The sequence below is a fragment of the Rhinolophus ferrumequinum genome, chromosome 4 (assembly GCF_004115265.2).
Source record: "Rhinolophus ferrumequinum isolate MPI-CBG mRhiFer1 chromosome 4, mRhiFer1_v1.p, whole genome shotgun sequence".
In the NCBI taxonomy this organism is placed as follows: domain Eukaryota; kingdom Metazoa; phylum Chordata; class Mammalia; order Chiroptera; family Rhinolophidae; genus Rhinolophus; species Rhinolophus ferrumequinum.
Window position 1 is genome coordinate 1,648,278 of NC_046287.1, and position 26,065 is coordinate 1,674,342.

At 47.3% G+C, this 26,065-nt stretch overlaps 1 protein-coding gene across 1 annotated transcript in view; it reads right to left on the bottom strand.

Annotated features, from left to right (window-relative positions):
• CSMD1 (CUB and Sushi multiple domains 1) overlaps positions 1-26,065 on the bottom strand; it is a 1,609,724-nt gene that overhangs the window by 49,177 nt on the left and 1,534,482 nt on the right. The window contains exons 51-54 of the mRNA XM_033104535.1: positions 24,373-24,567; positions 19,237-19,410; positions 3,457-3,630; positions 1,879-2,052 (exon numbers count right to left, since the gene is read on the bottom strand). Of these exons, the coding sequence (XP_032960426.1) occupies positions 1,879-2,052; positions 3,457-3,630; positions 19,237-19,410; positions 24,373-24,567 (717 nt within the window). The remainder of the gene's footprint in view (positions 1-1,878; positions 2,053-3,456; positions 3,631-19,236; positions 19,411-24,372; positions 24,568-26,065) is intronic.

A 26,065-nucleotide genomic window follows, 5' to 3' on the forward strand; every position in this document is an offset into this window, starting at 1 on the left:
TGCCCCGGCTGTGACTGTTGCTCCGGTTTCCTAAGACATCACCATCGGGGGCCGTGCGTGAAGGGTACACGGGGCCTCCGTGTTATTTCTACTGCACGTCAATCTATAATTTTGTTTAATTACAAAATTATTTACCCACTCTACAGAAAGTGAGGGGAAAAACCAGACTTGATGGCATTTTATCCTGAGGAAAATAATACAGAAAACGTATCGTTCACTTTCTACATTCCGTATGAACATCTGGTCTATTGACTAAATTTAAGTGTAATCTTAGAATGTATGAACTCAAATGTAAAGAATGAGAGATTATGAATTAAATGAACTCCACAGCAGGCTTATGCTGGGAAAGTGCTATTGTTAAAGGAAGAAGTTGAGCGAACTGGCATGCTGTGACCCCCAGGCACCTCAGATTTCTGAGGACTGGCAGCCCCTGAGGACCGGCAGGCACCCAGCCCATCCTGGTGTCTCCTCAGGCCACAGCTGGGCCGGATGCACTCTGCTCGCCGAGCACAAAGCGCAGAGCCAAAGCCAGGTCGGCCGAGTTCCAAAGCCCCTGTGTCCAGCCACTGACCTTCTGCTCATGAAAACGGACCTGGACGTTGTCACTGGTAAACGTTCACCTGGGAAATCTGCTGAATTGTGCTCTAGCGGAGTGTTTTATAATATAGTTCCTCTAATTCTCGCTGTGATGGCAACACCTACGTGGAAGAAATGTCAGCCCCAGCTCAGCGTGTCAGACACTTGCCCCTTAATTCTGAGCGTAAGTGGAGGCGGGGAGGAAGTAATGGAGGAAGAAGAAAGTAGTTTCTGTGGAGAACATAACTGTCCTCCCTCCGTTTTAAAGCCATTTTTAGCTAAACTGGAAGCTGCTCACCCTCGGATACTGGCACTGAGGCAGCCAGGGGACACGTGTCCCTGTGCAGCTGCACGTCTGGCTGTGGCCCCAACTCTGCCCGGTCACCCCCAGACTGTCCCTTCTGCCCTGTGTCTCTGCTGGGTGCGTGAGGCAAGTTTGAGGGGGGCCTTTGTGCAGCCCCAAACGTCAGACCCTAACAGTAGTGCCACACAGGAAGTGGGGTAGGGATTTGGCCTCGTCTTTGAGCAGAATCCACAGCCTCCAGTGCACAGCTGAGCTGTCACCCTATGGTTTGGCAGCCAAGTTGCACACAAATGCCATTAAAATAAAATCACTCAGTTCCCATTCTCCTGTTGTCATGTGGAAACAGCCGCCTTGGGGGAGCAATGGGGAGTGGGTGGCTGTCAGAGCAGGGGAGTCACCTGTCTGGCTTCACTGCCGCACCTCCACCATAAGTGTCACTTCACCTTCACACCAACGTCTGACTCACTTTCCGTCAGGTGTTTTAATGGAAAGTAATTGAAGTGAAACCGTTAATATTATGAGCGTGAATGTCTGGAAATACAGAAACTACAAAACAGCACCTTCTTGGAAATTCAGAATTTAGCCTAGGCCATGTGACAATTTTTAAAGAAATGAGTGAAAAACTGGAGATTTAAAAGCAACTAGAACTTCTTCAAAGCATCCTAAGTCTAGAAGCAGATGGGCCAAAGATGCTAAATTGATACATAGGAGTGAACGAGTGAATGGAGGAATGAAAAGAGAAATTGAAGGTGCGCTGTCTTTAACGCAGAGAATCCTAGAGGTTTTTGTTTGTTTGTTTGTTTTTGCTTGACTGTCCAACAACAGGACAATGGGCATGGAGAGACCTGTGCATTGTTCTCAGAAACGTGTTCTCAGCGCACTGGGAAGCGTTAGGAGTCCTGTACCCTGGGTAAGTGTCACCCTGTACTCAGCAGGTGGGTCTGACTTTATCAGCCCGCTCCCGCCTCAGCCAAGAGCTCACCCGGAGCTTCTCGTACCTCGACAGGTGGGCAGAGGGCTGCTCCACTGGCTGCTGCTCCTGCACTGGGCTCGGGGCGCCCCGTGCAGCACGTAGCCGGTGTTGCAGGTAAAGTTCACCACGTCGTTCAGATTGAACTCACTGCCATTGGTGAGCCCGTGGGCCGGGTTCCCAGGGTGACCACATGTGATGGCTGTGGAGGAAAACAGGTCGGTGTCATTGTCAGCAAACAGGCAAGTCATCTCTCCCATTGGGAGTTCCTTAGTAATAAATATGCAGGTAAGTCGAATGCATGGATCAAGGGGTTTACAACTAGGCAGACATGGTACAGATCATATTTAGAAGGGGATGTCGGGAAAAAAAACCATGCCCTGAGCCCACAGGCTTTTGTTATAATTGTGGAAAATAATCTACACCTGGAAAGTGTGCTTACTGCGTCATAATAATTATTGTTACTCACGTTATGACAGAATGTCAAGTAATTTTCAAACAAAACAGTGAAAAACAAGAGATGCTAAAATTCTTGTATTAATTATGAGTTTTGTATATTTTCCCCTTCGTACAACAACAGCTAATTTGGTGGCACTCTCATTTGAAAATGTTATAGGGAGTTGGCTGATAATTTAAATTGTGCATGTATGAATTATCCCCAAAACAATTTAAGCATCATTAAATAAGCAACAACAACAAAAAAAAGTGTGCAAGCTCAGTAGTGTTTTCCCTGACAATCCTTATTATATGAGCTTTTGAAATGAAGCACACTGGCATTATGTCATGCCCAAAATAAGAGCAACACAAAGCATCAACACATCCTTATTGGCCCTTTCAAAAGAAATACTTCACAGTCATAAAACTTGTGTTTTTCTCCCCATTTATCTTGTCACCAATTTTTTCTTCTAAGTAAAGTTTTCACTTCTGAACCTTATACATCGGCCACTACACTGTCACAGAAAATCCCTGTCATCATACGATCAACATTCCCTTTGTTTAATTCACAGGGAAATAAAGAGCATGTTAGGAAGAAAACAATTTGTTTAAAACAAATTTGTACTAGAGGGTGCGACCTCCTCTAAGAATACTAGTCAGTACTTACCTTTGAAGTTATAAAGTTCAAGGGTGATCATTACACACAATCTCACCTCTTTCTACTGAAGGAAGGGGTGCACATAAAACAGGATGCTTGATGCATCAGCTATAGAAATGCCAGCCACACAGAAGACGAGAGGGGTGTGGCTATTTGGGGGACTCTGCAAAGGCAGCCTGCAGAGTCAGAAGGCATCTTCACCTTCAGCCCATAATTAGCTCCTGTTTCCCTGTGATGAGTCAGGGAAATGAATGCAGCCGTCGTCCTCCTGGGACCTACTGGAGATGAGTTAATGAGCAAATGAAGTGTGGGCAGGAGACCAGAGGAGGCAGTGGAGAAAGCAGAATGGGAGGGGGGCGTCCCCAAGACACAGGGGAGTCCCCAAGACATGTGGAAGAGTGCCCACACTGTCTTTTGCAGGAGAGCTCTCTGTTCTGTTTTACTATGAAGATGAAACATGTCTGTGTTCTGGCTTAGAAATAGAGAACATGTGACCGAGCCAAGTGTACTCACCAACACACACTGGAGTTTGTCCAGACCACTTGTGGTCTTGCAAACATATCCGAACAGAGGTTCCCACGAGCCGGAAGCCAGGACTGCACTGATACACCACCGTGTCCCGGTAGCTGAATCCGTCTCCACTGATGTGACCGTTCACGATTGGGTCTGGGGAGCCGCAGTGGCCAGCTAAACACAAAAGTAAATCCAACAAGAACTTTTTGGAGAATCTGTCGTTTATAAACGTATTAGACTCAAAATTTGTTGACCTTTATCGTCAAGTGAATAACAGCATCAGATGCATAATTTATTAGAATTTTTCCCACTTATATTATTTATTTGGCATAGTTTTTCTTTTTAACTTGTTCATTTTTCGCAAGAACATAAGTTATACTTCAAATATGAAATATGGTTCCCCACTTACTCCTTTTATTATTCTTTTTGGAATTGTATGTTACTTATCTTGTTATTCTATATCCAAATAAAAGCCAAAAGAAAGGAAGATAATTTTGGGATGGAGATGAATAGGGATTCCTGTGGATTAAACTGTTTGTAAAATTCCAAAGGAAGGACCATTATGAGGCACCAGCTCCATTTCAAGCATGGACACTGGAATTGTGTTTGGACCAACGTGTAGATACCGCCGGCCTGCAGTCGGCCGAAGACGCGCTCAGAGGAGGGCGCCCTGACGACGGGGCGGACAGGAGACACGAGACTGCAGGTCTCCGCCTCAGGGTGGCTGAGCCGCTGCTGAAAAGGATGTTCAGCGGGGACAGAAAAAGCCCAAAGATGAAGTTGGGGTGAAGACCGATAGTCACCGGGACGTAAAAAGTACCGACGGAGGATCTGAAATGTGAGGTGATTGGTAGACGCGGTGTCCAACAAGCTTCAAGGGCAGCAGCTGACCAATGAGGAGGACCTTTCATGAGTTGCGGGATGGAGTACGTGGAGACAAAGGTTCTTTGCTTGACAACCATTATCAGGCTCGGGAAACGTCTCCTAAGCCATCTGTGCACCTCCTTGTAAAATTTAGTTTTAGCAAGAAGCCCCCCCCCCAGTCTGTTTGGAACCCCCACCCTCAATATCGGATGATGTTCCTCAGCCCCCGCTCCCCCAGGTGAGGGCTGATCACCTGGCCTGCCTCCAGCGAGAACCCCTATTTCCCGTTAGTAACTTCCATCCACTTCTCCTTGGTGGAACCCCACCGGCCCAGGCTGCTTTCCCACCGTGGTGGTCCTTACACCCATATGACGGTCCTCAATAGTCTGCTCCCCTCACGTTAACACGTGTCAGGCACACCTGACGTTCTCTTTCACAGAAGCCAGGTGCTGTGTGGTGCAGAGGAGACCTGCCAGGCAGGCATCAGTCCTGCTCTGTCTGTCTCTGAGCCTCCCTTCACTCACCATCTCCTCCCCTTCCCTCCATTCTGTCACCTCCCTCTCTCCCTCCCCCGTCACCTCTCCTGCCCGCTCTCTCCCTCTCCCTTCCTCAAGGTGACAGGAAGCACATCTTATAAAATCAACAGAATAGGAAGTCCTAGGAGGGACCCACACGGGAGCGTCTGTGTTGGGTTTGGAAAGACAAGGAAAGGCACCACTGTGGGTTCTGACACTCTCCACGCAGAACCGGAAGCTCCCCCAGAGTCTGGACTCCGGCTGCAGTGGATGCAGAGGCTCTGGCCATCACTTCCAGAAGACAGCATGTGGCTGCCAGTGCTTCGCACAAAGTAGAGAAACTGTGCACTCACTGCCCCATAACACTAGGGCTTAACGTCACCATTTTGGGAGAATTTAGAGGGATCCTCTCTATTTCTGTGTACGACGGCATTCAGCAGCGCTGTGTTCCCCTGGGTGTGCACTAAATCTATTGTCAGCAAGGTGACTTTGCAGAGCAGGGAGGGAGAAACTGAGCTCTGCGGCGAGGTATCCTGTTTGACCAATATCCCTGCCTCAAGGTTCCTAAGAGGGCAGGGCAGAAAAGTCATGCCAGACTTGGCTGGTTTTTGTTGCCTTGGCAGTTTTTCCAGACAGCTATATCAGTTAAGCTGATTGTGACCAAAGGCCAGCTCGCCTCCCCACACCTGACCCGACACAGGCACAGATGCAGGGGCTGGCTGTCCTCAGGGCTGCGGAGGGTGCCTCAGACCCGTGAATGTCATCAGAGAACATAGCACACACACAGCTAGAGCTCTGCTGCTCCCGGCCCCTGTGCTTTGTGCACTGCACAGCCATAGGAGATGGCCCCGGCTCCAATCTCAATGACAGTGACCAGTAGGGAGCCCGAGGGGCCACACCTAGGCTTGCCACAGAGATCCCGCCCCTTCCGAGGTGAGAGGTACAAGATGTACGTTCCAGAAATGTGCACACAATAACACAATCCCATCTTCAAGAAGAGGGGGCCACCTGGCTCTAGACGCCATCAGGTCATTCTGAGGTTGTTCTGAAGCCTGTCACCGCTCTGAAAGGAGGGGCTTCGGGCCTAGGACAAGAGATGCTGCAGCGGCTGCACTGTGAGGTCACTGTATGGAATCCGTTCAATCTCACTGTGGATTTGGACAAACACCACTGGTGAGACTCACCTTTGAGCCTTAATACATCTTTTTCCATTTGAGTTTTTAGTGAGACATCTCATTTGAGGTTGCACCCTCTGTTGAAAGCCTGGCAAAGAAGTGCTCTTACTGGTTGAGGAGATAACTGTACACATCAGAAACCAGATGCAAAGACTGGGGGGCATGTGTGGGAATAAAGATTTCTAACAGCAAATCTTCCCTGTCCCATGGTTGTTCCAGTTCTCTGAGGAACTGGCCCTAAATTCCTAAAGAAAGCAGAGGATGACTTTCCAGAGGGCTTCACCTCAGCCCAGGGCCCAACAGAAGGAAGTGTCAGCAGCATCCTGTGGTACTTTCCTGTCCTAATTTGAATAAGTATACACATGATGATTTCCAAGTTAGAAGCTCATGGAGAGCAATCCATTTTTCACTTGTATAACTTCAGCAAATGCATACTCGTGTAACAAATTCTTTTCAAAACATTCAAAGTCTTAGACCAATTACAGCTGTTCACCATATACGAGTAAAATATTCACTCAGTTTCACTTAGAGCCTTTAACCCAAATCTCAACAGTAATATGTCAGAACGTGGAAGGAAAAAGAGCATTAAGTGCAATTTGAAGTCCACGTCCGACTTTAGTTTCAGGTTCTATGTTTCCTGTGACCCTACTGTGTGATATCCTCTGCATGCGAGGCATTTGAATGGTTCCTCCAGCCTGGGTTTTCTTATAGACACACCGTGTAGCGAGCTTTCCTCTACGTGACCACAGAGTGCTGGGTAACTACCTCCATGCTTCTGTAGTGTCGCATCTCAGACGTCTCCTCACTCCCCGAACACGACGCACATGAGGAGAACTAAATCAAGCTCACATAGCAGTCATACGCGCTGTATTTTCAAAGCATTTCCAAATCCGTTATCTCTGAGATGGTTTTATTTCTTCGACTATAATTTAATGATGATTTGCTCCAGGCCAGCAATGATCTTGGGGCTGAGATTAAATGGAGAATAAAGAGTAGAAAAGAGGCAGGGTCTCCTACAGGAGAAACCCTGAAGGTCTATGCACTCAGAGAGACGAGAAGCAGGGAGTTATTATTATTCCGCTGAGTATAAGCAGTGGCAAAGGAGGGTAAGAAAATCTGCAGACTGCAAAACGAACAAAGACATTGGGAGGAGGGCAGCCCCGCACACTTCAAAACAAAATAGAGACTGATTAAAATAACATTATTATCATTATCCAGCGGACCCTACACCAGGATGTCAGGCCCACAGGCTCTGTGGTTTTCTGCGTGCTGGTTTGCTTGGTTGCTAACGTTTGGCTTCAGCTGAAACCAACATCCCTACATGGTTTTCAGGGGCAATTCTGTAGCCCGTGATCTCACCTAGGAAATGAAGGTAGTGCCAGTCAGAGATCGTTCTGTTCAAGTCTGGAGGGAGAACCGCGGAGGGTACACGTGCGGCCTGGTTTAGTTTCTATCAATCAGTCCTACTTGTGCATTTCGTAATCTGCCATTTAGCTGGATCCGAGAGCGCAGATTACCAAAGAGCGAAAGAATTAGGGAGAAAGCTATAAATTGTAAATCATATGATTTTAATCAGGTGGGCAGAGGGAGAGGGAGAGGGAGAGAGAGAGAGAGAGATCCTGAAGCCATCGCTCCATTGTCTTTTAGTTCAAGTATGAGCTGCCAATACTGTCACTCACACATTTGCAGAACTTGACATTTTCACCCGTTTTCCCACAGTGAGGACAGGTATTACTGCAGAATAGGTAATTCACCAACTGCTTCAAGTTGTTTTTGAGAGACTGTCATGTGGGGCGGCCTGAGGGGTCTCCAGTCGCGCTCCCCACATAAGAACACAGGACATGGCTAGGCCAAAAAGGAACACCCACGGAGCCATAGGTAGGGGAGTCACACCACTATACTCTTGCTGGCGGCTGGGTTGGAGACACAGGAAACAGGAGCCACACAATTCTCACCCCTCACTGCATCACTTGCAGGCTCAGCCACCATCTTCTCGCTAGCCCCCATTTCCTGCTAGCCTAGCCACGGCAGTTATATTAGTGCCCAATGGCTCACTGGTTACAGCTGACGGCCAACTAGCCACAGCTGATGGCCATTTGATCACAGTCGACGGCCATTTACTACCTGAGCCAGCACCTTTCTATGTGAGGCCAAGAGCCTGGAAACTGCTTTTTGGGGCTCTGTCCCCACAGAGACTCAGTAGCAGAATCAAAAAAATCAGTGCAGGCTGAGTGTTCCCCAGCTCTGCTCTCTATGTCACACATTCTACCATAAAAGAGTGTTACTCAAATTGGCCTGTGAGATGAGCTGAACGATGGAGTAGGAATCCTGTAAACTCCCAGAACTGCGGAGTTTTCACCCCTACTGCAGCAGAGGGCACTGGGTCTGGAGATCACACCTCGTTTGCAAAATGAGTGCTTTGCATCAGGAGCTTTGAAAATCACTGGCTTGTAACCTGATGGTGTTCCACCTGTAACGAAAGCTGTATTATCGTTTTTATGTATAAACCGTTATTGTATTTTGGTTAGAATGTCCCACATAGCGTATCTCTTTTAACAGTCTTCTCCAGCGTCAGGTTAGAAGGAATAAAATCCGCCAAACAAATGCGGCTAAAACACAGGAGCAGTAGAAAGGCCGCCTGAGTGTCCAGTGCACTGAGTGTCACAGCAGAGGTCGCATCTCAGGGTTGATAAGAGCCAGGCATCCGGAAGGGGCCTCTGGGTCAGAGTCTCCTGCTAACAGCCCCTCCAGTGAGATCTCAGGACAGAAAGTGGCCAAGGCTCGTTGTGAGCTCAGCTGATGGTCTGAAGTCCCCCGGGGGTGAGGGAAGCGTGAGTTGCCCACCACACAGTCACACATGCATGGCAGTGTGCCGGCCAGGCAAGTCCCACAGTTTATCCCACTGCAGGGTCATAGCAGGACCAGCCTCTCCATGCAGCTGTTTCTAGAAGGTTTCTAAGTGCTATGCACAGATGGCCTGGTCTGTGTTGTAAAACAGTTCTGAGATCACAAAGTGTGTTCCATGGGTTTGTTTCTAGTAGAGGGCATATCCTGAACCCAGCTGCTGAATGACTGGGTTTCCTTCAGTCCCACAGCTATTACTGCTGCTAACACTTCTACTTGTCCTTTCTGGGACGCAGTTACATGAAGTTACATTTCAGTCATGGAATCTTATCCGTAGGTAGGGTTTTGCCAAAGTTTAGATGAGCCTTCCGAATCACGCCTCACTGTGGATTTGTCTCTGACACTGCAACAAGCCAGGTCGACTGAAATCTAAGTAAACCACCCTGGTTTTTAGTGGTGACTTTTCCGACTGGGTGACACAGGTGATAGATGTCAGCAGATCCACCTAAACATCACAACAAATGCAGAGGTTGAACATTTCTAACTTTCAAGTATATTCAAGTCACGTGGGTTAGAACTTCCTACAATTATGCAGACTTGTGCAATTTTAGAAATGGATTCTGTGATTTGGAAATTTAATAAAGTTCCATTTTCTTGCTTATTCCGTAGAAATGCACTGTGCCAGTAGAAATGTCAAACTCCACATCCCCCAGATTGCAGGGATGCCACACGCTGGACACACCTAGAGCAGTGTGGGTAGGTTTGGGACCAGTGCCATCAGTGGAAACTGTGTAACGATATCTCCTGTCATAAGGTCACCCGTGCACGCGCGCACACGTTCCCCCCTTGGAGGTCCCTCTTTTAAGGTCACCTTTTCACAGTGCCAGTTTGTATCAGTACTAAATATTGATCTGAGGCTTAGAACCGAACAAATTTCTACATTTTTACAAAATCTACAAACCAAATATTCAAACTTCGTATTTGCTTTCTGATTATTGGTACTTATTGCTGAAAATAAAATGAGACGGGTAAACACCCTGAGCCATGAGAGATTTAGAAATACCATCTGCTTTTACTTTGGGCTAAAATCAGGGGTATTTGGCAGTGAATTCTGAAAGTTTCTTGAGTATTAACAAATGGTCACAAAATGTCAGATGGATCAGACCCACTTGAATGCCGGGGAAACTCCTATTAGCATTAAGCGGCAGTGGATGTAAGTGTCCAGATCTGTGCATATTAAAGGAACACATCTGAATACCAACAGACGGGATTTGCTTTCTCTGAGTGCAATTTCTAGGGGGGCTGAACTCACAGACAACACGATGTCACAGAAAGCAAGTGACTCTTTGCAAGGAAGTGCCAGTGAGGGCTCGGGAGCCAGACAGTGGACCGTGCTCATAGCAACAGCATCCAGGGACGCTGCACTTCTGGGAAGCAAAACAAGTCTGCATCCCATCTATTTGACACACCTTAGTCAGGGCCCACTGTTTTAATCCACACTGGAAGGAAGGAAAGCTTCAGGCCAGGACGATGATTTGAGGTCCCCGAGGCTTTCAGAATCTTTCACGTGTCACTTTAGATGACGTCCCCAAACATAACAAGCTTTCCACCTCCATCCCTTTGCATGGGGCCCCCTTTGCTGCAGCTTCCTTCCCAGACTTGTGTGCCAGAGTGAGCAGCCTTCCCCAGACCGGAGGGGAATTACCGCCCTGTGTACACAGCTCAAAGCTGCCCCTCATTTCAGGTTTGCCTGCAATCGGAGGCTCTCCCTGGTACCAGCTGTTGAGAATACCCAGACATCTAGATGTATCGCTGTTTTGTTCTGTTTTGAATTGAGCAGATAAAAATAGAATCTTTCTTGCCTATTGATTTCCAGTATTGGGCTGTGAGTTCTAAGAACAGTGTCACATCCTATACACCAGCTTCTAGCCTGTTCCTGCCCGAGAGGAGATGCTGGGAAAGCAGACGAGTTCTTTTCCACTGTCACGTGGCCCCGTGGGTCCAGGCCGTCATGACCACATGGATACAAAGAGTCCTTGGTCCTGGGACGCACTGCCTTCAGGTCGCTCAGCCTCCTGAGGCACCAAGACCACTGCCCTGATCCGCATCTCTGCGGCGGCCAGTTCCTGTGGCTCAGTTTCGGGGTGAATTTATTCCACGTTTGTTTGTTGATCAACGTGGCTTCCTCTATGTCATCTCCTCTTTCAGAGGCTTGCTCCCCGCCCGGTTTCTGAAGCACTTTGTTTGAACCTCTCTTTTGTCATTCACGCATCCCAACTCATTATTGAAGGCACTCATTGTTTCTCCTATTTATCTTTAGATTTTAAGTTGCTTCCAAAGGAGAACCCCAGCGTATTAACCTTCTCATCCTATGCAGTATTTCTTGAGGAACTAAATGACTATCATTAGATAATATTCAGAAATACAGACACACGCACTGGCGGCTGGGAAGGATACTGTGACACTGACCTCCAGTCACTGGTCATGTGTGTGGGAAGTGTGAACATTAGCACCGGCTGCTTCCAAATGTCGCCTCCCCCGAGTACCCGACAGCCTGAATTTTACACTGAGGACCAGAGAGCAGAGAGCAGGGCCTGGTCAGTCTTGCTGCTCCCACCCCGTCTTTCCGCTGTAGTGAGCATGATCGTACTCAGCTGTTCTGTTCATTCTGTACATGGATCTAAGAGAACAATCAAGGCATTTGAACAGTACTTTCCAATTTTACTTTCTAAGAACTATGAAAACATAGGGTCCAACCATATTATTTTGACTGATGTCATCTAGCTACTTTGGCCATATGAACAAAATATAAAATTCTATTTATCAAGAAATTCATTCCTCAAAGGTCATTACAGTGCAGCAAATGCAAACTTATTTAAATAACAGCAAAACCGTCTAATAAAACAAAGACAGTGTTCTGTAAGTCTCCCTCCGTCACTGACCTCTTGAATATGACAGACTAAAGAGGGAACCGAGTGGGAGTAAATGCATTACTGTGTGCTGAGGACTCAGAATGATACACATGGAGTCACAGACAAGCGCGGGTTTCTACAACAGGAGGCCTGGATTAAAGTGTCAGCCACATGGAGCCCAGGTGTGTGGGGTCCCAGGCATTGCCACAGGGGAGATAAACAGGGAAATCAGTGAAGGAGCCTGCAGCTCCCAAAACTCCCCTGATGAATGAATTATCAGCTTCCTGGAGGGCAGCTGTGCGCTGTGTTCTCAGCCCTCAGGTCTCCAGCCTAGAGGGCACTGCAGGGCACAGATGAAATAAGCAAGTACGGCTGTGGTAATTCATAGAACTCACATGAGAACCATAGTACTGCTGAAGCGGGGGCTGAAGTTTCAACAATATGTACTTTTGAGCATATGCATGGCTTTGCCTGATGATCAGCTACAGTGGTGTTTGCACACAGGGTTGTCTGGCTGTGGGGACAGAGCCCCAAAAAGCAGTTTCCAGGCTCTCGGCCTCACATAGAAAGGTGCTGGCTCAGGTAGTAAATGGCCATCGACTGTGATCAAATGGCCATCAGCTGTGGCTAGTTGGCCGTCAGCTGTAACCAGTGAGCCATTGGGCACTAATATAACTGCCGTGGCTAGGCTAGTAGAAAATGGGGGGAGCTAGCAAGAAGATGGTGGCTGAGCCTGCAAGCGGCGCAGTGAGGGTTGAGAATTGTGTTGCTCCTGGTTCCTGTGTCTCCAACCCAGCCGCCAGCGAGAGTATAGTGGTGTGACTCCCCTACCTATGGCTCCATGGGTGTTCCTTTTTGGCCTAGCCATATCCTGCGTTCTTATGTGGGGAGCGGGACTGGAGACCCCGCAGGCCGTCCTGCATGACACATGGTGAAGTCGGCAGGATCCCCCGCACGACAAATGGCGCAGCGAGCAGGGTACGGTGCCGGCCAAAGCTCTCAGAAGGACGGTGGAGCAGTTTGTGCATATGAACACTCAGTTGCAGGAAGACCAGGAGGAGCAGCTGCCTGAGAGCTGGAACCCCGTGGAGGGGTGGGAAGACGTGGACGGTTCCCCAACCAGCAGAGGCCTGAGAAAGCGAAGGTCCTTACGGCCCCGTGGGCTGGGAAGTGCTTGCTGAGGCAGCCCGGATGCAGGACTTGTAGTCCCAGGAGGAAACACTTGCTGAGTCCTCCGTGGGAGCTGAGGGCGAGGTCAAGGTCATCCCTCACCCCCAGGACAGCCCTGGCGAATGACTATGGACTATGAGGAATTGCCTTCCATCCCTGATTTAATGGACAGCTTGACTGTATGTTTGGGAACATACCACCATGTAGTGGAACTGGGGGATGTTTGCTTTTGTGTCTTGACCGGCCACCATCAAGAATATGTAAGCACCTTGACTGTGAGCCGCTGTTGTTCCAGCACAGTACCCTGAGAGGCCCAGAGAGAGTGGCAGTGCCCTGAGAGCCCTGGCTGTGTCCAGAAAGTCTGGCTGTGTCCAGAGAGAGTGGCAGTGCCCTGAGAGCCCTGGCTGTGTCCAGGAAGTCTGGCTGTGCCCAGAGAGAGTGGCAGTGCCCTGAGAGCCCTGGCTGTGTCCAGGAAGTCTGGCTGTGTCCAGAGAGAGTGGCAGCGCCCTGAGAGGCCCTCGTGTGCCTGGGGAGACTAGTGGTACCCTAAGAAGTCCAGGAAGTCTGGCTGTGCCCAGAAGTACTGGTGGTGCCCTGAGAAACCCTGGCTGTGACCAGAGAGCTTGGCTGTGTCCAGGAAATAGCATTCACCTCCAGGCTCCTCGCACAGGGCCCCTCGCGGAAAACGCTTGTCGCGTAGATTGTGAGGCGAGACCCTGTAGGGGTGGAGTGTGGGGACAGAGCCCCAAAAAGCAGTTTCCAGGCTCTCGGCCTCACATAGAAAGGTGCTGGCTCAGATAGTAAATGGCCATCGACTGTGATCAAATGGCCATCAGCTGTGGCTAGTTGGCCATCAGCTGTAACCAGTGAGCCATTAGCCATGAATATAATTGCCGTGGCTAGGCTAGCAAAAAAAGGAGGGAGCTAGCAAGAAGATGGTGGCTGAACCTGCAAGCGGCGCAATGAGGGTTGAGAATTGTGTTGCTCCTGGTTCCTGTGTCTCCAACCCAGCCGCCAGCGAAAGTATAGTGGTATGACTCCCCTCCCTTTGGCTCCGTGGGTGTTCCTTTTTGGCCTCACCATGTCCTGCGTTCTATGTGAGGAGCGGGAGCAGAGACCCCGCCTGCTGCCCCGCAGGACACTGGCTTTCCTTTCTCCATCCTGTCGCGCAGGTTCCACCTTAGAATTCGGGCAGGGGATCTCAAACACAGCACAGCTTTAGTTTTGGAATGTTCGGCACAGAAAACCACTCTGCATCTCCTTAAACACAGCTCTGCTACAGTGAGCAGTCACAAGACTGACACGGTGACAGGCTATCCCGTCGTGTACTGAGCCCTTCCTGCCTCACGGCCTAGGAATCTGGCATTTTCTTCCCAGCTGGAAATAACTGGGAATCACCACAGTACTACAACTAGAAACATGACCATATTCCCCATGAAATAGAAGCGGCATCTCAGGCAACAGCATTGTTTCTCGTTGCCTTAAAATACACAGAAACCCTCCGCCACAGCTTACAAACAGGCTTTTGTCAGAGTGTTTCGCATCATGATGGGAAGAATGTTGGAAGGAGGCTCAGGAAGCTCAGAGGCCAACAGAACTACATGAACCCTACCTTCTAGCAACTGCCTCTGGCAGGAAGTCTATGTGGCATTTGGAGATCTAACATGTTAAAAACAAACAAAAAAACAAGTAAGGAGATATTTCTTATATTAAGTCTGAAAACTTTTCTGTGTGTGGTATTGGCTATTCCACACCAATAAATGGAAATATGCACACAGATGTCAACAGAAGCCCTGGTCCTTGCCCTTGGCAGACTTCATTACTTTTATTTTTACTTCTCCTTTTCCCCACCAACTGAGCTCTGATTAAGACCGACTGGCCTCAGCACAAGTCTTCATGGTTGGCACAACTCATTAGTTGGGGCCGGCACTTGGATGGAAAACAATTTACCACAATTGGCTTATTCCACCTTTCACCTAATAGCATTCTAAACATCTGAAAACAGCTACTAAATTACTTCCTAACTTTTCTCTCAGCCACATTGGTGATCACATGTTTTTCAAACATTCCTCATCTGTCACAGTTACCTGGTCCCTCACCACAGATGCGTGCTAATTCCTCCACAGCCCACGGAAACAACTTCCCAGGACTGACATGGTCCTTCAGGGTGGACGTCCACGGCAGAGAATGGAAGGGCCCCACTCAGCCAGCCTGGACAAGGCCACATCAAAACCACCAAGTCCTTCTGCATGTTATGGTTTCATAATTTTCTCATCATGCACATTTGAACTTATTTTATTTTTCATTTCAAGGAAAATTTTACATTAATTCCACTATGTTCTTATGTATTTGGTTTATCACTCAAATCAAAGAGTTTCTGAATCTGTCATCAAATATTTTTTCTCACTCCTCTAGCTAGTATTATTATGCCCTCCTCCAAGATATGAACAAAAGTATTGGAAAGGTCTAGAATGGGGGCAGGGAAACATACAGCCAGGTACCTCCTTTCCAAATCACACCAATCCAATAGTCAACACCATTTGTGTTGAGTCCCTCAAGCAATTTGAAAAAAACCTAAAGAACATCCAGCTTATATTCTACACTCCTGACTGTAAGCATTATCGTGGAAAATCTTGATATACATCTCGCTGAAAAGTCAGAAACACATTTCTAAAGACTACTTCTATCTAAATACCTACCTAAGAATAGGCTCAAACAAACAAAGTCGGGTCAAGACTTGTACGGTATCTCCTGAAACTATATTAGCTCTTCATAACTATGAGTCACCAAAGATCTTACAAATAATAACTTGATCAGCTCTGTGTATCATGTAATTAACAACTCCATAGTTTCTGAGAGCTAACTTCCTTCCTTTCTGTGTGAGAAACCACACCAGATATGTGTCTAACTCCAGGGTACTTCTTTTTAACAATGTCCCCCAGAAGCATTACCAGTGATAGCAGGCACTTTCGAGTCCCCTCAGCCAGCTCGGATGGAATCCTCTGGGGAAGGAGACTCACCTCCACTTGAGAGACTCATCTTTTTTTGGGTTCCGGCTTCTAATATGAGAGTATGTTCTAACCTCTGTATTGTTATAATTCTTCTCGATAGAAAAGACAAGATGAAGAGGAATGAGCTCTCTGCTTTATTTCTGTCTCCCATTATTTTAATGTCAACTCCATGAGTTGATATTTACTCTTTTAATGAGTAAAATTTACTCTTAAAAAATTTACTCTTTTAATGAGTAAAATTGCTTCTTATTTCAAACATGACCTTCACACGGTCCTTCCGTTTCCATGGTGTTGACTACTCTTCATTGTCCCCAGCTGGTGGTGGCTCTGCCCTTCACGGTACTGGTCTTTAATGGCACTTCATTCTCTTAAATACTTGCTAGGGTAGTTGCTTTGCTTGCAAATTGAATTTACTGCAGACCATCTGGTGTAAGTGTCTCTGTTTCTTTCGGTGACATCCCATTCCCTCCTCACTGGGTAATGTGTTTCTCAGAGTTTCAGCGCTGTGTGGTTTTGCTCAGGGGCCATCTCTTTTAGAGTTGAAGCTGTGGGGTTATCTCGACAGTTTTCTGGACTTTCTGAAAATATCCTCACTGACTTCCCTCATTTTATTATCAGTCATTTTCCCTCCATGACTGTCTAGTTTACCCTCATAGGGTCCAAATGGGCCTGAAAGTCACCCGAAGTTATTTAGCTTGACAGAAACCCAGAGTGATTTTCCAGAGATACATAACCATGGAAACGGATAAAGGAACAATTCAAATGACAAGAAACCAAAGGAGATAATAGCGAAATTGCTAAGTAAGAGGCCTGGGAGCGGGGGTTACGGACATAGTTAACCAGGCAGAATGGCGGAGCACAGAGGCCCCTCTGACACGTGCCTCGGGCCGGGTGAACTCTAGTCCTGGGGCTCGCTTAGCTTCCAGTTAGGCAGCAAACCACGTGCTCGTCCGAATGGCCCGGCAGTACCCAGCTCCCTCCATCCCACCTCGTTCTGAGAAACAGCATTACTGGAGAGGCAGCACAGAATCAGCTGAGATCAGCGGGTTCTGCCCCCAAAGCCAACCGTCTGTGTCCTGCGCATAAACTGCCGAGGTTTAAATGCTGGTTTTGATGTTTGTTGGCTTCACAATGTTGGGTAAATTATTCACTGCTCTAAGTTTTTTCTTATCTGTAAATAGAAGCAATGAGCCCTTTTCATATGTTCTAATGAAGATTCAGTAAATAAAATTTTAAAAAGTCTTGTTCATCTTTAGTCGTCAATAAATAACATCATTCAAAATCACTGTGTCTAAATCAGGCACACGGCTAGCTGTCGGGTTCTGGGATGTCCCTTCCCTGCTCTGTCAGATACCTGTCCAGATTCAGGATTGGCATCTCCACCTCCCTTATGTTCTGAGCCTGTTAGAATCTTCTCCAGCACCAAGCTCACCCCTTCTCCTGCCTGCTGACCATCTCACCCAGCTGCCCTGTGCTGGGTGCAGTGGACGTGGATTCTTGCTGGTGAGACTGTGGCGTCCCCCACCAGCAGCCTGTGATTCAAAAGAGATGCCCTTCCACGTCCCACACACTATGAACCTTCAGCCTTCAAGTCGCAGCAGCAGCTGGTACACTATACTTACTACCTTTTGAAATATTTTAAAATACTGATACCAAATTTATTACCCAATCTTTACTTCTTGGTTTATAAACACAGGACTATATGTTATTTGTAATTCTTTTCTAATTGTTATTTTTTCTTTCAAAAACAATTTTATTATTATTCCTGATATGCTAATGATTATACATTGTAATCTGGACATTTTTCTTCCTCTTTATTATCAGTTTAAATTCCTTCTGAACACCCTTCTTCCAAAGCTTCTAAGACACAGCATGGCCCACTGAGGACAGGCTTTGGGGCATCTTCGCTCAATAGCTATTCAATACGATCCTCCTCATTTCTAGTTCGAAGTCCTAACCTGCAGTCAGATACCACAGCAAGGTACAGGTATATTTGAGATCAGGAAGACTCAGGTGGAACCCGTGTCACGACAGTTACAGAAACCGAACGTACCCCGTCCAGTCCCTAAGGCTACACCTGCATCCCACACTCACTGCAAGGACCAGTGACATAATGCGTTTTGGAAACAGGAAGGCCCTGATCAAATTTAATTTGCATTTCTTCCCATTATTACAATGAGTAGCAGAGATGTCAATTTCTCAGACCACCTGGCCCCTTCTACAGTGACAAGTCTTGCTGAGGTTAACAGACAAGAACTACTGCAAACCACAGCTGCCCAAGGAGGGCACCCACGGCCAGCTTCCTCAGAGCCCCGGAAAGCACAGAACAGCCAGATGTACGGTGACGTCCTCCTGTAGCACGACACAACCCAGGATGGGTTGTCCTTTACTGGAAACTCCACGTTTGTGTCTAGCACACAGTTTTCAGGAACACTCATCTGTCTGCAGTAACGTGAAAGAAGGGGTGTCACTGCATGGACGAGGGTGAGAACCTCTGTCTTTCTCTGGGATCACTATTGACTTTCACCCTCTTTCTTCCAATTCCCTTGAGTGCACAGAGCACATTTTTACTGTCCAGATGCCCCGGGCCTGCTTTGTTCCCGACGTGGTCCTAGGCCATGGAGAGCCTGAAACTCAGACTGTCCATCTTCTAGGGCTTCCAGTGATTACACATTGAGATCATAGAGAGGTTTTAAAAGGACTAAAGGCAGTTGATGATTTTACAAACTACTTGGAGACCTAACAGGAGAGTTAGAAATCAGTGTACTTTTACCTGTTTAGTCGTCAATTTTCATACATTTATTCAGAAGGGTTTTCAGTGGAAAGATTTTCAACTCAGTTTTTTAAAATTATCATGCTAACAATTTTAATCTTTGGGAAAATGAAGACCAAGTCACTGCACACACATGCGATTTTAAAAATTCATTGTACTTCCATTGCTTGATATTAATGTCCCTTTAAGTTGTTGATGTAACATATAATTTTTAAAAGATAAAATGTATAATATTTTTGAAACTCATTTTCGTGTGTCCTAAAATTGTAAAGTATAGTTATGTCCTCAGCTCTCCAAAAAAAGTCTTTTTGTCCCTTAAGGTACTATGTGACCTGCATTTTTCATTCGGAGGAAAAACAAATCCTTTTAGGTATTTAAGGAGTCCTGTAACAAAGTGCAGCCAGGTGGGGGTCAGTTACACCCCATCTAGGAATTTGGAGCAAGAAGTCTGACTCTCTGCCCAACCAAACATGACTTTTATGTTTACTGAATTAAACGAGCGCAGGCTCAACTTACCCAGGCAGCGCGTTTCGGCTCCACTCCAGAGCCCGTTAGCCAGGCACTCTCGCACGTGGGAACCCACAAGTGTGTAGCCTGTGTTACAGGTGAATATGGCTGTGGCTCCATAAACCGTCAGCGTGCCAATCTTGTTGCCGTTGGGGGGAAAGGCCAGGCTCCCACAAGAGATAACTAGGAGAAAAGCAGTAACAAGGTGAGTATGGTCGCAGGTCTGGGATTATTGCTGTCTTAACAATAAGAAAATCTTCTGCCTCAATGTCCATCTAGAGCATAGGGCAGAATGTCTGCTCAGGGGCAGGCAGAGACACCATGGGAAGCTGGATTTTCCTTCTTTTACAACCCAGCAATGAGAACTTTAAAGTTTCAGTGGATTCCCAAATCTTCTAGGTCCCTCCAATTATACACTGTTATTGCTTTCATCCTCACAGGTAGCTAAACCTTTCTTGGAAAACTACCCAGCACACAAGCATACAAGGTCTGACAAGTACTAAGTTTGCGAACTTGTTGCAACAATGCCGCTAACCTTTTTTTGATATCAGAGGGATTATTCATTATGAATTTGTACCAACTGGACACACAGTTAACCAAGTTTACTATCTGGAAGTGCTGAAAAGGCTGCGTGAAAAAATTAGATGACCTGAACTTTTCACCAACAATTCACGGGTCTTGCATCACGACAATGCACCAGCTCACACGGCACTGTCTGTGAGGGAGGTTTTAGCCAGTAAACAAATAACTGTATTGGAACACCTTCCCTACTCACCTGATCTGGCCCCCAGTGACTTCTTTCTTTACCCAAAGATAAAGGAAACATTGAAAGGAAGGCATTTTGATGACATTCAGGACATCAAGGGTAATACGACGTCAGCTCTGATGGCCATTCCAGAAAAAGAGTTCCAAATTGCTTTGAAGGGTGGACTAGGCACTGGCATGGGTGCATAGCTTCCCAAGGGGAGTACTTGGAAGGTGACCATAGTGATATTCAGCAATGAGGTATTAGCACTTTTTCTAGGATGAGTTTGCAAACTTAATTGTCCCACCTCATATTTACACAGAAGGAAATGTCCCAAACAGTTTGGCATCCTGTCCACTTCTGTCCACCTCAGTCACAGGAACCGTGTAACAGTTACTGGTCTCCTCTGTTTGCCCAGCGGGAATGAACAAGCATGGATGGACTTTCCCGAAGCCAAGCAGCTGGTACAGAGGAGTGTGGAATTAAAACCTAGGACGTCCCCCTGAAATAACAGGAGTGAGCGCCTTTTTTCTTTCACTTACTTGCCTAATTTTGGGGGACCATAATTTCCATAGCAGTGCTGACCAGACAGGGCACGTGGAACTTTGCTAAACACTACAAAAAATCTCAAATGTCAACGCTAAGTGGTTGAAGATGGGGTAACCGACGCCCCAGTTTATAGCTGCTGTCCCAGCATAACCTTTCACAGTGTTCACTTTCACCCACGACTACTGCTGTTTGGGAGCTAACTTAAAAGGTCACTTTTGTTATGGAGTCTTACTGCACCACCCGCTCCCCAGCACTGCAAATGCATAAATGCTTGAGCACAGAACTCAGAGAATCTCAGGGGTGGAAGAAATCACACAGGCACCAAGGCCAACTGCTCATGAGAGGCTGCAACGTGTCTTCTTACACAGGTAAGAATGAGAGTGTTTGAAAAGCTGCTCTAAGAGGATTGCTAAGAATTCCTGCTGCACAAAACTAGTTATTATGTGCAAAGGGCTGAGGGCAGAGCTGGCTAGGAGCTAAAAATGACTGAGTCCTTTTCATATTAAAGCAGTGAGAGGCAGCAAACATGATGACTAGAACCCTGCTCCTGGTGGCAGGGACCCGGGCTCAAACCCAGCTCTGCCAATTTCTAGTGAGGTGACCCTGGCCAGTTTGCTCAGAGTCTCTGGGCCCTCGATGGTTTACCTGGAAGGGCTGACACTATAGCGGAAGAAAAATAATTTCCCTCCACCCTTCAAGGTTCTTGGCTGAGTCCCCTGTAACAAAGAGCAGCTTAACAGGGGAAAACACTCAGGAGGTTATTAACATGTGCGCCTCCTGTGTACCTGAGACAGACCCAGGAGAACCAGGGAGCTCTCCAAAAGGGTCCAAGCCAGCACCCTGTACCATCTCCAGCTAAAGATGGAAGAAGACGCTGGGGCTGGGAAGCCACATGGGAGGTGACCAGGCGGAGCACAGCGAGGGCATGGCTGCTAAGTCCTCCTCCACTCATAGGAGTTTCTAGAGACACAGTCAGGCTCCCTTCCTGGTACGGAGGGAGAGAAACCTCACCACGGGAGAGTCCCCTCATCAGTGTAAACGGGCGACTCCTACCACACCTGCCACATGGCTGAGTGCTGTGTTCACAGACAGGACACATGTAAGCACTTCGACCAATGTTGGCGTGGGACCACAGCACAGTCAGGCTCACCAACGGGGAAGTGATAACCCAGGGCTTGCTCAGCAAACTGAACCAAACATGCAGAAACCTTTATTGATAGTTCAAGCCGAGACAAACTGTATGTATGTGCCATTTAGGCCAGCCTTGGGATTAAGCTGACTTTCTCCAAGATATGATACCCCCAAGTGCTTTTCAAATGGACAGAGACATGCAGAGCCAGGTTCCGTGTGTTCTGCAGGGGGCTGCTCACCAGAAATCCGGAGCGTCCTCTGCAGGGCGCAGCCGGATCAGACGGACGGTAGTTGTGAGCCTCCATGACTTACTAGCACCTGGGGCTGCTAAGCTCTTACAGGCTCAGGTCGTGTGCATTTATTAATAAGGCTAACGTGTTTGCTGTCCAAAATGTCAGTGGAGTCGAGCAGGCTTTGGATTGTACAATTTGTCATGAACTTTTCACGAAGCCTTTTCCAAACAGAGCATGGACTTCACCTCGAGCCGTGATATTTAAAGATCCATTTGCAGCCATTTAGGATAATTGGGCCATGTCCTGGAGCTTCAGTCCAGGCAGAAACGTGAGACAGCGGCAAGGCCAGGGCACCTCCCTGCGAGGCCTGAGCCCACCTTCACAGGCAGATTACAGGGGCTCAGCCTGTCCCAGCATCCGGTCCACTCCTCTGGCCTCTGTCACACATGCTCTGGGGATGAGACTCGCTTTGGTTTGTCCTCTACTAAGGTTTGCTAGATTGTTCGGAGGAACTAATGGAGTGAAACTGTAGCTTTCAGCAGCTGGGCGACAGCTCTCGGATGGAGTTTCTGTCGGGTCTAAACCCAACACTTTAAAGCGAGGATAGCGGCACCAACTGGAAAAGCTGGCACAACTGAACGGGACAGCCCCCAGCAGGAAATACAAACAAAACAAAACAAAACAACAGAACAAAACGTTGTCGAACATCCAAGGGAAAGCCTAGTTCCATGATGTTTTCCCCACTCAGGTTTTCAAAGTGAAGTGAAGTGTGCTGCCCCCCCCCGCCCCCAGTTAACAAGGCGTCACACACAGTCTAAGCACCCCTCTGACTTCCCCGGGGGTCTGCTGCATGCACAGGACGCACCCCTGGAGGTGTCTACTCGGGAGACGAGCCATTTCTCTCCCGGCCCCAGGAAGCCACTCTCCTCTTTCCTTCAGTTCTATGGTTAGATTCATGTTGACATCTTGTACTCTGAAAAAAGTCATATTGTGACTTCATTTCTTGTACCACCTGTCAGGTGGGCACTCCTGTGTGGGATGTGGACACTGTGTGTAATTGTGACAAACAGACGTAAGTTGCAGAATATGTCCTACCAAACGTGTTCTAGCTGCAAAAGCCTAATGCATGTGCAGACGGCAGGAGCAGTAACACAGCACAGGGAGTGCATGTGACTGGACAGCACTCGTTACCATGAAGAAAAGCTTCAGAGGACACACAATGTGGGTTTTAGGCATGTGACGCGTGTGTGTACAGAGACTGGACCTGCATTAGTGGCCGGAGAGACTCGGTCTAAGTCAGAAAGAAGCCCCCTCTCAAAGAGAAGGTGTTCACACATGAACTCAGCTGTCCCTGGGGTAATGAGTGTCACCAGTTACTTAATGCAGGTTGGACAGGTACTTGTGAGTAAATTACCGAGCGAATTCAACCTGAGCTTGTTCTGAGTGATGGCCATTGCCCACTGTAGCATGGGATGAGGTAAGAACGCGCATTCTCTGGTCCCCTATGATGTGGGTGGAATGTGCAGGCTGATGGAAAAGTGCCCCTGTGCGAATGAGTTTGGGTCAAGAATCAGGAGAGCCTGGGTTCTGTAAACATCCTTAAATGGGAAGGTCTCCCTGTAAACATCAGTTCTTCTGGAATGCAATTTGTGCCTTTAGTGTAACAAGACTGTGGTGATGCATGCCCCACCTGGCATACCCACCCGGCACCGCCCTCCCTGGGCAGGGCTCACAGCCTCCGGGCCTCTTCACAGCAGGTTTATTAGCATGTGTTCTATTGAAAGCTGATTGGAATGATTAGGAAACACAGTGAAGCATTAATTTTTTTGTCCTTTTCCCTTTTATTCTGGTTTATTCTTAGTAAGATGTGTGTTTAGAAACTTGACGCTGGTCTAATGACTTGTCTGTGCATGATAATTTCCTGTGAACAACCAACTCGGGATTGTGTATTAAATATGTCTGAATCAAATCATGCTCTGAACAATACTAATAGTGTTTTATTTTTCTATTTATTCATATTTATTATGAAACCTACTCAGAGGCGTAACCACTTACCTTGTACCTAACAGAATAATAATCTCCCTTTCCAAGACAGTCATTATTGGAAAACACATACCTTCAGCACAAATACCATATCCCAAGACCCTAATTAGAAGGTTTGAATAGTCAGGACGTGAAGTGAGTGCCATCTTTTCAAACGCAGGCCTGGATTTGTTTTTGAGCTGATTTGAAATATTTGAGTATTGTAACATATAAAGTTTGTAAGCTATGACCATTAACAAGGAAAAGATAGCGTTGGGCATTGAATCCAGCAGTCATATATTTTAAGTACATCACTTGAAACACACATTCATCACTCATCATAACACAGGAAACACCCCTTGCTACTCTGTGCACCTGAGGTGGGGGGTGGGCAGTGCTTGCAAGGTGGGCACCACCAATCCGCTCAGCGTGGCCGCGTGAGCCAGGGGCGCAGCCGGCACTCACCTCTGCACCTGGGCCTGCTCTCTCCCACGCTCCACGTCCCATTCGCCTGGCACTGCACAAGCTTTCTGCCCTCCAGGTAGTAGCCGGGGCTGCAGCTCAGCACCACCTGAGCTCCATACTCGTTCAGAGATCCGGAAACCAGCCTCCAGGTGACGTGCTCTGAGAGCTGGGCTTCGATGCCAGGGCATAGTACCGCTGGAAAAGAAACAGACCGAGCATCAGTTGTGTTCTCTCTGGGGATCCGGCCGTGCTCACTTTGAACGGCGAAGGAAGGTCTTCTGTACAGCATTGACTTGCTATGCACAGTCCGGGCCACGAGCCAGGATTTCAGCTTTTCTGTGCTCCTCACTTAGTCACACGGAATGGCCCCGCGTGTAAAACACATTCTGTGGCCTCGCTGCCATGTGAACGATACATCGCTTAACAAGGCTGCACAATTCATTCGGGGCTGAAAAGCCCCGGGCAAAGAGCATGTGTATACAATACCTTTCCCGTAATTAGTCTCAACATCCTTCAAGAAACTGCGAGTTGCGATTGTGTAATCGACATAGTGGGACACTAATATTCAGAAAACGAGACGCCCTGGCTCCCTTCCTCCCGGGAAACACACCTGTGTGGCAGACGGTGCTATGGGCTTAGGAGCACACGCAGTTCATATGCGTACTGCGTCAGCACTGCAGACAGTGGAGAACGAGCCCAGGAGAAAGGGCACAGGCAGGAGGGCCTGGAAGTACCCACGGTACCTAATCCGCCGTAGGAACAGCTGCAGGAAGCGTAATCCGAGCAGGATAGTAGAGCACTACACGAGTGTTATCAGACGGGACTTCAAGGATTTGCAAATATGCTGACAATACAGTCTGTGCAACATTTCATGTATGTGAGTGTATATATTTTCTGAAAAGTGCAATATTTAAAATGAATTTTACACTTAGGAACCGGAAGTCCGTATCTCTCCCTATGAATTTAGGAACCGGAAGTCCGTATCTCTAAGCATGAACTTAGGAACCGGACGTCCGTATCTCTAAGCATGAACTTAGGGACCGGAAGTCCGTATCTCTCCCTATGAACTTAGGAACCGGAAGTCCGTAACTCTAAGAATGAACTTAGGAGCCGGACGTCCGTATCTCTACGTATGAACTTAGGAACCGGAAGTCCGTATCTCTCCCTATGAACTTAGGAACCGGAAGTCCGTAACTCTAAGAATGAACTTAGGAACCGGAAGTCTGTATCTCTAAGCATGAACTTAGGAACCGGACGTCCGTATCTCTACGTATGAACTTAGGAACCGGAAGTCCGTATCTCTAAGAACTTAGGAACCGGAAGTCCGTTACTCTAAGTATGAACAGGAACCGGAAGTCCCTATCTCTAAGTATGAAGGCACATGTGTGAACACCATCAGTCAACTGCCTACAAAATTGACCTGATTAACTTATTGATCCTGAAACAATTCGCTAGGAAACCACAGTTTTTTTCAGAATGACATTAATACATTTTACTTTTAAATTCTGTACACATTCATTAAAATTGAATCAGACACACCTAAAATATTACAACAATCTCATTTAATCTCCTCTCAGTAATTTAGGTGCAAATAAACTGAAAAAAAAATAGGTCTTTTGGTATTATTATAATAATGTGAAAAGGAATTGCAAATTTAAAAGTAATCCAAAATCTTTTCCTTGTGTTTTTTTCA